Source organism: Dipodomys ordii, unplaced genomic scaffold (assembly GCF_000151885.1).
Source record: "Dipodomys ordii isolate 6190 unplaced genomic scaffold, Dord_2.0 Scaffold7, whole genome shotgun sequence".
In the NCBI taxonomy this organism is placed as follows: Eukaryota; Metazoa; Chordata; class Mammalia; order Rodentia; family Heteromyidae; genus Dipodomys; species Dipodomys ordii.
The window spans coordinates 14,237,385-14,254,286 of record NW_012267223.1 but is presented as its reverse complement, the minus strand read 5'-3'; the positions used below and the strand labels follow the sequence as shown (position 1 = coordinate 14,254,286).

At 36.6% G+C, this 16,902-nt stretch overlaps 1 protein-coding gene across 2 annotated transcripts in view; it reads left to right on the top strand.

The window, feature by feature from the left end:
- Stxbp4 (syntaxin binding protein 4) overlaps positions 1–16,902 on the top strand; it is a 127,476-nt gene that overhangs the window by 67,881 nt on the left and 42,693 nt on the right. For both annotated transcript variants that reach the window (XM_013008844.1, XM_013008845.1), the window contains 4 exons: positions 3,822–3,998; positions 9,650–9,766; positions 10,737–10,786; positions 13,187–13,320. In XM_013008844.1, the coding sequence (XP_012864298.1) occupies positions 3,822–3,998; positions 9,650–9,766; positions 10,737–10,786; positions 13,187–13,320 (478 nt within the window). The remainder of the gene's footprint in view (positions 1–3,821; positions 3,999–9,649; positions 9,767–10,736; positions 10,787–13,186; positions 13,321–16,902) is intronic.

Sequence of the window (16,902 nt, the reverse complement as noted above, 5' to 3'; positions counted from 1 at the left end):
GTAAGAAATGTACGCATTATCCTGCCCATGTAATTGTAACCCCTCTGTACAGTATGTTCACAAATAATAAATAAATAAATAAAAGAAATCATGCCTATGTTGATTCTTCTGATTTATTTTCATACCTTAGGTTTTCTTTTGTGAACTAACTTTCTACTGTGCATTAAGCTCCTGTACAAAGTAAATCAGTAAATTGATGACAGCATTTCTCCTGACTGAAATTTCAGGCTCATGGGGAGGTACTGGGAAAATTCAGGCTCAGATATTACTGACACGGAAGGCTTTGCAGTTATTTATTAGAAGGCAGCCTGGGAAGAAAAGAGAAAATGGATTGATGTGATCCTTTATTGCTAAATCTGTCATACTGCTGTTATCTTTTCTTTCCTGTTTCCTCCAAAAGTAATCATTTCCATGCACTGATCTTTTAAACAGCCATTTAGGGGGAACTAGGCTAGAACTTTGCTAAGGGGTCACATTCACCAGCCTGACAGTTATACATTTACAAAAGAAATAGCATGAATTTATTCAGCATCAAAACCTCTGCATCTTTTTACCACCCAGCTGCACTTCACACTGTATTGCCATCAATGCACTAGAATGGCTGAATAAACTCCATCTCCATCTAGAGTCTTCATTTAATTAACTAGCAATCTCTGAACAAAAATAAAAGTGCTGTTTTTATAGAGGCATAAAAGCCACATGAAGTGAGTGTGAAGAAGACAAATCATCAAATTAGTTATTCTTCACTGCAGCTAGGGTGAATTTTCTGCCCTTTTGAGGCAGGTTAATTTTGTTTGTTTTTTTGTTTGTTTGTTTTTTTAGCCTGGTTAAATAGAAAATGGGGATCAGTATAGTGGCGTCTGCTTGTGCTTGACTCTACAGGCCACATCCTGGACAAATGCAGGGCTAGTACCTGGTATTGTCACCAGGAGTGATTTTTGTTTGTTTGTTTAAGCATTTTCTCTATTTGATGGATTAGTAGGGAACAGTAACCAAGAACATCAAGTTTATAATTGAACTGCATGGGTTCAAATCACAAATCTCAGCTTTCCAGTGACGACGTGTGTGATTGTGAGAAAGTTACTGAGCCTTTCTGTGTGTTGCCTTATCTAAAATGAGGGTGCTAACAGACACACCTCATGTCCCAGTGAGCAGATTAGCAGAGGTGACACGTAAGACACATTAGAACAGAACTGTCCCAGTAAGCTGATGCAGGCACCAACAGTCTGCTATGAATTTGACCCAGAAAATTCACTGATGACTTTCTTGGGATGCCTGAATGGGACTGCCAAATATGGTGGGCAAGGTAGGCATCCTTTTCCTTCCCAAGTGCCCCTCTACTGTAAGATATTTCCAATATAGGAAGATAAAACTTCTTTGGAATCTGGGGTGTGGGAGGCCACACCTTCTATTGTTGGCTAGCCATATACCTTTATTCCCTGCACTCCGTTACCAGACTGCTTCCTCAAAACATGCTTTTCCCCTTGGTACTGGGAACTGAACCCAGGGCCTCGCACTTGCTAAATAATCATTTTACCGCTTGAATCATGCCCTCACCTCACTTCTGGCAGTCCTTTCCTTCCAGTTTGTTCTTCAGGTAGATTCTCATGTGAACTGCCTCAGCTGCCCTCAAATCACTATCCTTCCACCTCTGCCTTCCAAGCAGCTGCTATTACAGTCATGAATCATAGCACCTGATTCCTTCTTTTTAAATATTTTTCCATATCATTTTTTTTCACTTAGAAAACCTCAAGACTTCCCCAGTTTCAAGCTCCTCTATCTGTCCATTTCTACTCTCCTATTATCATTTTAATTATCAATTATTTCCCCACAGGAAACTGCTACTCCAATCAAAGTCCATCTGATATTATTTCTCAAAGGTGCCCCATTTCTTCTTGCCTCTCCTCTTTCGTTTTTGTTTTGTCTACCATTTTCTCTTTCCTTCCTCCTTTTATCTAACTTCTATCTAATGTTCTAAGCTGAACCAGAAAAAAGGCCCCTTTGTATTTTTATCGCATCACATGATTGTCTAGGTGCAGTGTCTCCTAAATAAATATCATTGATGACCTAACCTACTGGCTCTACTTCTAAATTATATTTAGAATCTAAGTGCTTCCCGCCATCTCTGCTACTGACATACTTGTCCGAGCCATGGTGAGCTTTGCCTGCCTTCTTCTGCGTTCACATTGTCCTCCTAGTTTATTCTCAACACAGTAGTACAAATAGTAAGACAGCTCATATCACTTATTACTTCTCAGTTCAAGCCCTCTAATCACTTTCCTTACCCCCACCCCCACAAAATAAAAGCCCTTAGAATAGCCAGATGTCTTCCCCTGTACTTCAACCCACCCCCACACTCACTGCACTCATATCTGACTATGACTTCTTCCTCTCCTTTCCTGTTCACTACTGATGTCCCATTGGCCTCCTTCCTGTTCTCTGAAGATGCAAAGCACAGTTCCACTTCAGAGCCTTTGCACAAATGGTTCCTTTTGCTCAAAAAGCTCCTTGTTGGAAAAATTACATCTCTGTCCCTTCAGTGGGTCTCTAATCTAATGTCTTCTGTATGAAATCTTCACTATCTATTTCTCCAAATTCAACTGCAGATTTTGAGGGACAAGAGGGAAATTTTTCTGTCTTTGCTATTCACTGCCTATGCCAGAACTTGACATGTAAGTACTTAATATTAATTATTGAATGTATGAGTGCAAAACTGACCCATAAGAATACGTCCACATTCCTAACCCGCTCAGCACTTCAAATGTTTTTAGGCTCAAGCAAAAGCAAATGCCCCATAACAGCTCCGAGAAAATTAAAATTACTGTAGCTTAATATTAGCCATGGCAATTGGAGCAGAAAGTTCCATTGCAAAGAAGAGAGAAATGCATGTCAAGTAAAGAAAAAGATGTGGTTTACAGTGTAGTAACTGCTGTGTCAAATTTTATTGGTGTCCTCAAGGACTGCTGTTGACCCAGCTCCAAGGAACATTATGAGAGAACAAGGGGTACTGGCCACCTAACCCCTTCCTAAGGTGGAGGATTTGAGTGGTATATTGTTGATTTTTGTTTGGGTTTACTTTGCTATTTAAAATTGAGGTAAAATTGTGAAAAGAGAACATTAATGTTAGAGTCAACCAGACTTGGCTGTGAGTTCATTAATTGAATAAGTGATGCGACTTTTCTCTGTCTCTGGTCACTAATGAATGAAAAGGGATTGTTGTTGTTGTTGTTTTTTAATATGCCTTTCTCCTAATGCTTTTCTACAAATAAGAAAATTACAATGGAGCACTTAAAGTAGAACAAATATTCAATAAATGTCTATGGGTGTTGAATCCTACAGATACAGGTATATGTTGTACTATTAAATATCCTACCATCTGCCTTAAATGAGAAGTGAGGCATAGAGATTGATGCCCAAGAAAAAGCTTTTACCCTGAGGGTTAATCTAGGCTTCATCTCTCAGCAACATGTGATGAATTTGCAGTAGCCTTTTTAGAATGTGAGCCTTGTCAGTTTTGTCTCAACCTACTCTTTTGTCTAAGACTAAGTCCTTTCTTCTATTTTCCATTTTTAATTCTCTTCAGCTTCTTTTCTTTTCCTAGCATTATGCTAGGTATGTGCAGTTAGGGAATCGATACTGAAACTGTCTTAGGAAAACAACAAAGGAAATACTAAGACCAAACAACTAGTCCACATAATAAAATAAAAGATACTTCGTTTTGCATGTGAAGAAGTGATGAAGAAAATATTTTATGTAGAATACAAAACCATTGCATGTTCTGTTTTGTTTTTATCCAATAACACTAACTTTGAACTCTTCAGGAAGCCAAAGCTGTGGTTGAAGAAACAAGAGCTTTGCGAAGTCGAATTCATCTTGCTGAAGCTGCACAGAGACAGGCACATGGAATGGAAATGGACTATGAAGAAGTGATCCGTCTGCTGGAGGCTGAGATTACAGAGCTGAAGGCTCAGCTTGCTGATTATTCTGACCAAAATAAAGTAAGCAAAACAACCCTCCCTTCTAGTTGCCATGGTTTCCTTGCTGCTGTCATGTATCCTGTTTTCATTTTCTTTTCATCTGCACTTCTAAACTAGGTCAGTGTTTGTCTTCTATTATTCAATGATAGGGTGATACATTGTGAAGAGGGTGGCATGAAAGTTGTGAGCCTGCCTTTATCCACATAGCTCTGAGATGGAAAAGCATGTGCCTAAAATTTATTTGGGTCATTGGCCAGCTTTGTTCCATTCAGGCATTCAATTCTGGAACTATTTAACATTTAATTGATTACATTGGTTTTCCCTTCGTGTTTCTGAACTTCTTGATTTGTCCTGTGGAGATGGGAGAAGAGGATATGAAGGATAGGTTTTGGTTTTTTTGGGGGGGTCCAGTCGTGGGGCCTGAACTCTGGACCTGGGCGCTGTCCCTATGCTCTTCAGCTCAAGGCTAGCGCTCTACCACTTGAGCCACAGCGCCACTTCCGGCTTTTTTTCTTTTTGCTTATGTGGTGCTGAGGAATCAAACCCAGGGCCTCAGGCATGCAAGGCAAGTGCTCTACCACTGAGCCACCTTCCCAGCCCTGAAGGATAGGTTTTTGAACTTTGGTTAGAAAACTCAAGGAAGTGTGAAAGCTAAATATTTTTTCAAAAGACCCAGGAACATGAAGAAACTAGATTTGGAGTTAGGTTTTATTTTTTGTTTTTCATTTTGATGTAAAATGAACTAAATTAGGCTCCATTAGAAAACCTCTCAATTTTAATAGGAAAATATGAATGCTTTCCAAGAGGCAATGTGAACTTCTCTTCATTTGAGTTTTTTAATTAAATTAATTTTTGTAATGTACATACTGTGTTCATTGAATATCCTTCAAAAGCTAGAATAGACATATATTATAGCTCAGTGAGGTAGGATAGAAAATTGAGTAAGCTGAAAAAGACATAAAGTTGTTCAACTATAGAAAAATAAATATATCACTAACTCGGGGAATATCAAGTAACTTCAAATAATTAATGAATATGTAGGCAGAAAAGGATAAATTCTTTAAATATTCCAAGTGCAAATGAAATAAATTTTTGTTCTAATAAGGCAAATATTAGGATACATTAAATTTTCTTTGTTAGTAAAGAATGTTTGAACCATCCATGCCATCCACCAGGACTGGGCTCTTCCATTCCTCTTTGAACATAGATATTATATAGATATTGGCATTTTTCTATGAAATGCCTTTTCATATCTTTTAGTCATTTTTCCATTGGGTTTTGATATAGCTATATAGCAGTTCTCCTTGTTACTAATCCTTTATTGAGTAATCTGTTATAAAAATTACTCTGCCAGACTTGTGCTTTCTCTTTTCCATTGTATGATAAAATGGACGAGAGTTCTTAATCTTCATAATCTATTGATTGTTTTTTGCCTATCCTTTTTGCTGTCTTCCCATCTCTAAGATTATAAAGATATATTTATGTGCTTAACTTTTTTTTTAATTTTTATTTTTCAGTAATTGATTTTATTGTACTGTTTGAGGTAGAGATCCATTTTATTCTTCTTTATTCTAGTTGAGAAACCAGCTAGCTTATTGTTTATTGAAAAGCCCCATATTTTCTACTTGACCTGCAAACCAATTCTTGTATATCAAGGTTTCATATATATTTAGATCTCAGTTCTTTTTCATTGGTATATATACCTCTGAAAATGGCACCACCTATTGCTCACTATATTTTTTAAAATATATAGCTCATCTTCAAAAGTCTGTTGGCTATGTGATTGCTTTTATCTTCTATTATCTGTTTTAGATTTAGCATGCTGATTACACTAGGGGAAAAAAACAGAATTTTAATGAAGTTTTTAAATACATAGTTGAATTAAAGACTTCTCATAATTGTGACTTTAAAATTTTTGAACTCTTGAGGCAAGTAAAACCTCTAATCAGTTACTTGGCCTCAGACATGTAAATCCCAGTACTGAAATACAACAAATAAGGTGGGGGGGGACTCAAAAACCAAGGCAACATGACTGCTCCAATGGTAAACAGTTCCACAATAAAGGGCTCTAATGATGGGGAAGAATGAAACCTAAATGAAAAGTTCAAAACATTGATAATAATTATGATTAATGAATTAAAAGTAGACACAAACGCATGCTTAAATCCAAGAGAATACAACTAAACATGAAGTGAAGGAAACTGTAGAAACATAAATTCAAAATCCTGAAAAAAAATCAAATTGAATTCAAGAAATTAAAAAGTTCAGCAAGTCAAATATAAATTTGATTTGAAAGCTTCTTCAATAGGCTGGATCAAATAGAAGACAAAATGTCAGGACTTGAAGAGAAGAGATCATTTAGAACATTGTTTCAGGAAGGGAAAAAATTAAGGAAGTACAAAAGAAACATTGATTTGGTGGCCCTTTGTCAGGTGAGTGGCACCCTGTGGCTCTGAAAATAATCCCCCTGCTGGGCCCCACACAATAAGGTGATGAAGTCAAATCCCACCTGAGGGCTCTGTTCTTCTCCTAGTTAGTATTTATTTTCAGCACCTGTTTGATGCAGTTTTTTTATCCTCTACCTATTGCGCTGTTGTGACTTGTTGGCCATTATTTCATTTTTGTACGAAAAAGCTTTGTTATAGAAATCAGCATACTATTTTTTTTAATCTGGAGAGAAGATATTATGGTGACTGAAAATATGGTCAGGTGTCAAATATAAATGTATAAACGCCTTCTTGCTGTCCTGTCAGACATATTATATTCATTTTATATTTGCTGGCAATATTGACAGTTTTGTTTGTGTAAATTCTAATTTCTATCAGGGTATCATGGATATCTGAAATTACTATTAAAAATGTCTCAACATTGGTTAACTAATTTTTGCCAAGACTATTATTGATCAAGCAAATAAATTCAACAGCCATTTGGGGGGGAAAAAAAAGAAACATTGAAGATCTCTGGGACAGCAGAGACTAAACCTATGAATTATAGGCACAGAAGAAGAAGCGCAACCTATGTCATTAAACATAGTCACTAAAGTAGTAGAAGAATCTCTACATCTTGGAAAATAAATGGTCAATCAAGTACACGAAACTTAAAACAACAAACTGAAGAAAGAAACAACAACAACCAAAAATACCCTCCATCTTGAAAGAAAATAATTATCAGCCTAGGTTACTGTATCTAGCAAAGTTATCATTCATCGTTAAAGGAAAAATTTTAAAAAACTTTCCATGATAAGCAAAATATAAAGGAACCCATAACCACTGAAACATAATTACAGAAGATACCTAAAAGAATTCTACACATACAAAGAAAGGAAGATAAACACACACATGGAAATGCAGGAAAGAATCTCATCAAATGGAGTACTTAAGCAGAAGAGAATTAGAACCAAATACTACAAAAACAGTATGACAGGAAATACCACATACCTTTCTATAATGATGTTAATTGTCTCAATTCTTCACAATGGATACCGACTAGTGGACTGAATTAAGAATCAAGATGCAAGTAATGAATCTCATTGGTAAAAACAAATGTAAGCTTAAAGTTAAAGGATGGAAGATGTTACTATAAGCCATGGATTCCAGAAGCAAACAGGAGTATCTATGCAATATAGATAATGTAGACAAACCAAAATTGTTCAGAAGAGACTTCATATTGATAAATGGAACATCCATCAAGAATGTATTACAATTGTAAACTATTATGCACCAAATTAGTAACAATAATTTCACAGAAGAAACACTACCGGCAGAAATAGACATCAAGGCAGTAATAGTATAACACTAATACCCCACTCTCACAAGTATGTAGTTCATCCAGACCAAAAAAAAAAACCAGGGAAACTTCAGAATTTAATTATATTATAGATCATATATAATATTTCTACAGAATGTTCTAACCAAAGACACAGATTATGTATTATTTTCAGTGGACAAGAGAACTTTCTCCAAAATAGGTTATATTTTAGGTTATAAAATAGCTCTTAACAAATACACAATGTAATAAACTTAGAAATCAACAATATAAGAAACTACAAAAAATAGAAAAGCATACAGTGATTATTATATGCTTTTTTTTCCTCAGTAAATGGGGCTTGAACTCACAACCTGGGTACTGTCCTTGAGGTTTTGTGCTCAAAACTTGTGCTCTAACCACTTCCAGTCTGGGGGTGGTTAATTGGAGATAAGAGTCTCACAAGCTGGGCTCTGGTGGCTCATGCTTGTAATCCTAGCTACTCAGGAGTCTGAGATCTGAAAATCGCTGTTCAATGCCAGCCCAGGCACAAAAGTTTATGAGCCTCTTATCCCAAGTAAACCACCAGAAAACCAGAAGTGGTGCTGTAGCTCAAGTGGTAGAGTGCTAGCCTTGATCTGAAGAGCTGAGGGACAATGCCTATGCCCACAGTTCAAGCCCCACAACCCAAAAAAAGAGTCTTACAGACTTTTCTGCTCAGGCTGGCTTTGAACCATGATCCTCATCTCAGCTCTTGAGAAGCTAGGATGACAGACGTGAGCCACCAGTGCCCAGCAATCAATACATTCTTAAATGATCATTGTATTATCTTAGAAGAAAGAAGGTCAAACAGAAAATTCATAGAAGCAAATGAAAATAAAAATACAACTTAGCACAACATAGCAAAGACTGGTAAGAGGAATATTCATAGCCATGAATGCTTTACATAATCAGTCAAAGAGATCTCAAGTAAATAACCATCTCACACGGTGAGAAAAACAAGACAAATGAAAAATGAGTAAAAGAAAGGAAATTTTAAAAATCAATGAAATGAAGACTAAAAGAACAATACACAGAATCAATGAAATAAACAGTTGGTTCTTGGCTTGATAAGCCCTTAACCAAACATGGAGTGAAATTATGTCATTTTTTAGGTAAACAAATGGTATTGGAGGACATTTTTTTTTTTGTCAGTCGTGGGGCTTGAACCCTGGGCTTGGGCGCTGTCCCTGTGCTCTTCAGCTCAAGGCTAGCAATCTACCACTTGAGCCACAGCACCACTTCTGGTTTTCTAGTGGTTTATTGGAGATAAGCATCTCACAGACTTTCCTGCCCAGGCTAGCTTTGAACCATGATCCTCAGATCTCAGCCTCCTGAGTAGCTAGGATTACAGGAGTGAGCCACCGGCGCCTGGCTGGAGGACATTATATTGAGTGAAATATAGCAAGCTCAGAAAGCACAAGGTTGTGTTTTCACTCATATATGGAAGCTGGACCTAAAAAACTTACATATTCATAGACATGTATATATATATATATGTCCATATCCATAGTTATTTATATGGATAAACAACATGAATCCACATAAAGGACTTAGGAGGAGAAAGGAACAAGAAAAGAAAGATGAAGAATGAATAATTGCAACTATATATGAAAACACATAAAGAACCTTGATAAAGCTGTTGACCGATAGGGGGATGTAGCACAGGGAAAGAGAACTTGGTGGTACCAGGCAGAGGGGGAGCAAAACTAAGGAGGATAGAGGAGGCTGTTTGATTGAAATAGACATGTAATTTGTTATGTCCCCACCAGTCAGAAGATACATGAAGAGGTGATATAAGATACTACCTCATGAAAACTGAAAATAAGGAACAGTTAAGTAAAATCAAACAATTGCATGAGCTGTTCCTTTTGATGTCTGTTGTCTAGGAAAGTGTTCAAGATTTAAGAAAGAGAATCACAGTACTTGACTGCCAGTTGCGAAAATCAGAAATGGCTCGAAAAGCTTTTGAGGCATCCACTGAAAAGCTTCTTCATTTTGTAGAGGTAAATATTTCTGCTACAGTTGGCCTTCTTTCTGGTTGGGTTTCACATCTACAGACTCAACCAATCATTGATTGAAATTATTCAAGAGAAAAAAATTCAAGAATGTTCCCATAATCAAAATTTAAATTTGCCACACCCCAAACACTACACTGAATCCACACTAATGCAGAGGTCCACGCTCCAGCCTCCCACCAGGTCATGTCTTTACCAGGTTCTCAGAGTTCACCTGTGTCTTGTTCATCTAGGGTAGCTAGGCCTACAGTGGTTCCATCTGTAGTAAACTTGTATATACTTTTTCCTGTCATTCTTGTGAAACAGTAGACACACAACATTTCCACTATATTGATATTAAATTAGATATAAGTAGTCTACAATTATTTGAACTGTTTAGGAGCATGTGTGTTGATTATATACAGAAATAATCTGACAATTTTTATGTAATGGACTTGAGCACCTTTGGATTTTGATATCCTTGTGGGTCCTAAAAACAATCCTCTATCAGATCAATTGTATATTGTATGAAGGCCATTTTTAGGAAATGTGTAGACACTTGACATACATAAACGTCACAATAATGCTTAGTGCTTTGTGACGCATTCTTTAAGCTCAAAACAGAAGTGTTAAAATATTGTGGATTCAAAGTTGCCTGGATCATGAACAGTGGCTAGAATTATATAAAGTGCTAGGAGATTGAGAGTGACATGATCCTAAATCCATAGTGTGTTAATGACTTTGAAAATACTTAGGCCATATATCTAACTTTATACAGTGTTTCTCTATAAAGAAATATTTTCATCACTAATTTTATTATTGTTGCAATATTGTATAGATATAATTGGTCCCCCAGCCATAATAGAAACATCTGTTTAATCAATGCAGAAGGGATGTTATAAATATTTATAAGCAAGAAAAAACACTTTTTAAAGTTGTCAAATTTGCATATCACCTTCACCCTCTTGTTTGTTGCCAGACCATTCAAGAAGTATTATCTGATAATTCTGCTCCTTTATCAAGTATAAGGTAAGAATATTTAACTGATTTCACAAGTATGTCCCCTGATTAAATGCCCCATCTAGCAACTGTGGCCAAAATAACAAAAATACCTTAAATGATCTTAAGATTCAGCATCTTTTCTGCAGATGTCTTCCTTAATGTTCTGGAAATACATGTGAGGAAATAATTGTTTTGGATACTATCTCAAAGAAATTCCTGGAAGATTTAGCTAATCGTTGTTACTTTGTACTTTTGAGTGAAATTACATATCCCATATTGTCAAGAAATCTGTTCAAATGAGACTAACTTGAATGCACTGAGCAGCCTATCTGTATATAAAAGTTACTGGTCACTAATGTACTGATAAGGGACAGCCTCAACCCAGCAGATTCATCGTGATGTCAAATAGAACTTTGCAAAACATACTCTCTACTCATGTAATCAATTTCTTCCGTCTTCATCTTTCAATGTATATAAATTTTAAGAATAGATTCAGAGAACACTCCTTACTATTCACACTATGCTTCAGACTTCAGGTTTCTTACTAGGAGCTAGAAATATACAAATGAAATCTATTTCAGACCACAAGGTTATGGTCATCACGTGGTGAAAATTCTGATTATCCTGTGCATGTGGGGGGATTATCCTGTGTATATGGGGGGCAGGAATGAGGGGTGCGTGCACATGCCAGTCTAGGGTTTGACCTCAGGGACTTGGCCCTGAGTTTTTGTACTCAAGACTGGCACTTTACCACTTGAGCTACAACTTCACTTCTAGTTTTTTGATATAGATAAGAATCTCATAGGTTTTCCTGCCTAGGCTCACTTCAAATCTAATCCTCAGATCTCAGCCTCCTGAGTAGCTAGGATTACAGGCATAAGTCACCAGAACCTAGCTTTATTGTGCATTTTTAAAGTAATTTATTTTCTTAAATAACTACTTGATATGTCTTTTTTTATCAGTATCACTTGGAGAAACCAGAAAACTCATTGCTTCTCAGCTTTTAACTAAAATCAGTGCAGTACTCTGGAAAACACTACCCTTTGTTGTAAAAACATCAGATATTTTAGGCATCCACATAGTGCTTTTTGGTAGATTATCTACAGTTTTTTGATTTTAGGCTTGTTTCGCTGCTTTATAATGAAAGAAACTGACCCTTTTGTTTTTACATATACAGCTTATCATATAAAATAATTATGTGAATTCGATGAATATTATTTTCAGTAAGACTACTTTCCTCTGCCCTTGCTCTAAAGTATCATTTTGAACTTGATTAATTAAAAATATTTACATTTAAAAAATCAAAGGTAAAATAATTATTTAGAAGCCAGAGCCTACCCTTACTTTTACTTCTTCTGGTAAAGAGAATATTTTTAAAAAGCTTTAGTAAGTAATATTTTACCCTATCTTGAAAAGTTAGACACTAGTGAAATCTGATCTAGTAAATACACTGTATCTTCATTACAGACCTTGCCCTTGTTCATTCAGAATAGATATGTTTGAATTTGAAAATTGATTCTGTCCTTTCTTCTTATAAATTAATATTATCATATTTTAAAAGATGAATTATAAGGCATGGTGGTTTTACAATCAGTAAAAGATGTCTCTTTTCAAGTGAAAGTTTTAGTGCAATGATTTTTCTTTTTTAGGAAAATGTTGCAAATTATATCAAAATGCCATAATCTTGGCTATTTGGGATGCTAAGATCTGAGGGTAGTGGTTTGAAGCCTGCCCAGGCAGGGAATTCTTTGAGACTCTATCTCCAATTAAGCTCCAAAAAAGCTGAAAGTGGAACTGTGGCTTAAGTGGTACAGTGCTTGCCTTGAGCAAAAAAGCTTAGAGTCAGTACCTAGGCCCTGAGTTCAAGTCCCCAGACTGGCACCTAAAGAATAAAAGGTCATTTCATGGTTGGAGGAATAGGTCAAGTGTTAGATCACTTGCTACCACAAAGCCTAGGACTCAATTTCCAGTACCTCAATAATTAAGGGAACAACAAAAACAATCATTTCAGAAGTGAAACTGTGTATACTGAATTTATATTTAATGTTACTATAAAGAATAATGCCTATTAATCTGTTCTTATATACTTAATTTGAATTTTACAAAACTAAATAAAAGGCTAAATAGTGTTTGCAAAACATAAACATTTACAAAATAAGCACAACAAATGATTTACAAGGGAGGACTTTTTCTTCAGCTCTTTTCTGTTATGTATAAAGGTAATTTCTTTCAAGATATGTCTATTTAATTGAATAATAAAGAATTGAAAACAAATACTGTTCCTGGATTGCATAGTAGATAACTGTAAGAATATAAATATTTCAAAAAAGAAATATTCTTGTATTCTTGTACAGAGTTGTAATGAATACGAATTCAGATTTAGCAATAAACAAGCTACTGTTTCCTGTGATTTCATTACTACTATAGTGAAAGAAGAGCCATGTTTGCCTCTCAGTCCTCCCTCTCCCCTCTGGGAAGGAACGGACGCCACATCCCAGCAACCCTGGCTCTGGAGTCTAAGGAGCTTGTGAAATCTGTTCGTGCCATCCTTGATGTGGATTGTAAGTCTAATTCATTTTTCACTTTTTTTTAAAGTCACTTAACCAAACAAAAGCAAAGTTCCATTTTAGTATATGAATAAAAATTTAATGCACCACTGTGGGGACTGAATATTTGCCTTAAAGTGTCCTAAATAGATTTCATTGATGATGGCCAATTAATATTTGCCTTTAACTCTATGTCCTTTGAAATAGAAGAATGAATATATAAATGAATCCATATCAGCACTGAAAACCTAGAATTGTACAATCAACACTGAGGAAATTTTCAATAAAATATAACAGATAGAAAAAGATTGAAGGTACAGCCCAACTTAAACAAAAGCCTCCTAATACAAAAAAAGGTGGAAAACAGGACTGCTAAAACAGGGGAGTTAAGTAGAACCATGGGGAAGAAAACAGGGTCACAGAGAGGGAAGACCAGGAACAGACCCTGCCTGGGGCAGTCAGCCGCTTAATTAATTAAAGGGTTGTGGAAAAACTGAACCAGTTTCCTGTTCTTCAATGCTGCTGGCTCAGGCGTTTACTTCTAAGCAAGGGCCAAGAGACTACCTTGCTATTAGAACTGTATGTCTGTCACCGGGTTGCCTTAGAGTCAGCATTGGACTAGAAAGAGGAACAAAACTATGTTCTGCGTAATAGCTAATATCCCAGTAGGCTAGATCTGTAGAAAACTTAAATGACTGGGCATTTCCACATTTCCTTCATTCTGTGTCCCATTTATTTTTATAACTCTTCCTAATATACTCTTTTATTTTTCCGCAATGGAAATTATAAATGACTTTCCTAACTATGTCCTTGTTTATAAAAATCAGTAACATGAGCCGGCACCTGGGGCTCATGCCTATAATCCTAGCTACCCAGGAGGCTGAGATCTGAGGATTGAAAGAGGATCCCACACATCCATCCCAGGGGACCACACAGAGGCAGGCAGGCACAGGAGAAAGATTATTATAAGGTTTATGAGAGGAGCCATATTTCCCCCAAGAGGGAGCACTTGGCCTCTGCCACCATCCAGGTAGCAGGAGAGTCTGAGGGATAGGAAGTGAGGTAGATGGGAGTTCAGGTGGGTCTGGGCAGAGAGAGGGAGGGGCCAGCTGTATGGAGGGAACTCCAGGATGGGAGGGGGGCCAGGTCTAGGTGGAGCTGAGAACCAAAGGTGATCATAATACTAACAAGGATCGCAGTTCAAACCCAGTCCGAGCAGAAAAGTCTTCATGAGACTCTTATCTCCAATTAGCCACCCCAAAACTGGAAGGGACACTGTGGCTGAAGTAGTAGAATACTAGCCTTAAGCACCAAGAGGCTCAGGGACAACGCCCAGGCCCTGAGTTCCAGCTGCAGAATAGTTAAAAGAAAAGGAAAAAAAAGATCAATAACATGTCCTAGAAGAAAATAATTAATAATAGAACAATATGCATTTAAGTACATGGACACTTGAGTCTCAAATACTGGCACCCATGTATAAAACCTACAAATTTGATAGCCATGAACATACATTTATATGTAAATTCAATTCTTGATTTAAATAATAAGCATATTGTTACTAGGAATATATACTTGTCTTTTAAACAAACAGTCTTTTAAACCAACTAATATAGTAGCTACAATTGTAATACTAGCCACTCAGGAGGCTCAGATTGGGAGGATTACAGTTCTAGTCAGCCAGGGCAGAATTCTCAGTGGAAAAACCTGAGCATAGTAGCACATACCTTTTACCCCAGAATGGGATATGTAAAATAGGTAGACCAGGATCCGTGTCCAGGCCTGGGCAAATATTGAGACCCAGTCTCAAAATAACCAGTGCAAGAACATGGGCTGGACTTTTTGCCTCTGTGCACTTGCTTCAGAGAGCACTTGCCTCTTAAGCATGAAGCCCTGCGTTCAAAAACCCAGTGCTGCACAAAAGGAAAAAAGTGAATCTTGATCAAAATTTCCAACAAAAGAAAATAAAATATTCTGTTAATGTTTGCCTGGGAAAATTAATGTGTATTACGCCTATGTAAAAGTGTTTAGAGTAAGCGAGGTACCAGTGGCTCACAACTATAATCCTAGCTGCTCAGGAGGCTAAGATCTTAGGATCACAGTTCTAATCCCTCTAGGGCAGAATAATCCTTAAGACTTTTATCTACAATTAGCATAAAAAGCTGGGAGTGTAGGTGTGGCCCAAGTGGTAGAGTGCCAGCCTTAAAGGAAAAAACTGAATCAGCCTAAAAGACCCTGAGTTCCCACCTGCTAGTACTTATGAAGATTTGGGGCCTGAACTTATATTACCTGAGTGTTGGTGACCTGAAAATCCAAAACTGAAAAAGAAATTTAAATTAACTTTAATTTAGCATTAAATTGTACTTGGTAAATTGTACTTATTAGTAAATTGTACTTAGTGAAACGTTGTATCCACAAGACAAGAAGTAGCTGCCATGAGAGAAAAAGAAATTTGAAAAGAACTTTTGTAAAGGCCTTGTCTTGAAAGTTGCTGTGAAGATTAAATAATCTAACTCACATGATACACCTACCCTGACTATCTTTTCTAGAAAACACATGGTTTGAACTGTACCAGCCTTTTCAGTAGCTATCCCATTATCCATGGCCACAAAAGGTATCACCCCAAAGCTTAATGTCTGAAAATAACCATTTAATAGTGTGTTTCATGGTTCTTTTGTTAGGTATAGTAGACAGTTCTTCAGATTCTCATAGTTAGTCAGATTTCTGCTAGGGTTGTAGTCCCCTAGTGATCTAGTGGGCTGGAGTTCAGTAGAATCCAATGGAAGATCAATCATCTTGAGATACCAAGTAGAACACTTACCTCTATGCACCATCTCGGGCATGGCAGCCTGGAGGTTGTTAAACTTATACAGTGGCATAAGGCCCTGGCAAAAATGGCTAAGTGAGCAAAATAGAAGGTGTACTAACTTTTTGATCCATCCTTAGGAGTCACACAGCCTTACTTCTGTGATATGCTGTTCATCAACATAGATTCAAAGGAAAGAGACATGGCTTCATGCACGGATAGGAAAATCATGTAGTTTGAAGTTATTTTTCTGACCATGTTTGGAGAAAACAACTTGACATATTTGAATATGTCATATGCAAGGTGTGATGGCTTAGTACAATCATTTCAAGATTCCATTAGACTATGGCATGTTAGTAAAGTAGAATATGGGACTTGGTTTTGCTGTCTTTTTCATTAATGTCACTATCTGTTGTCTAGTTTCTAATGTTCCACTAACCCTTTTGTTCACTCTTAATTTCTATGCTGGAGACCAGATATGTAAAGATAAATGGATGGATGGATGGATGGATGGATGGATGGATGGATGGATGGAAATGTATGTGCACTTAGGTAGGTAGTTAAGTAGAAGATAGGTACATAGGCATGTACATGCAAAATTATGTTAAGTGTTAGTACTAAATTTAGAATGTGGCTCTGGATAATAAAAGAATTGATTTGGTAAGGAAATATTCAAGGACCTTTTGTATAACTTCCTACTTCACAATATATATGGAGAATTAGAAATCATACCTCTAATAGTATCCACATACTTCATGCAAGGAGTATATTTTTAAAGTTTTTGTATAACCTAA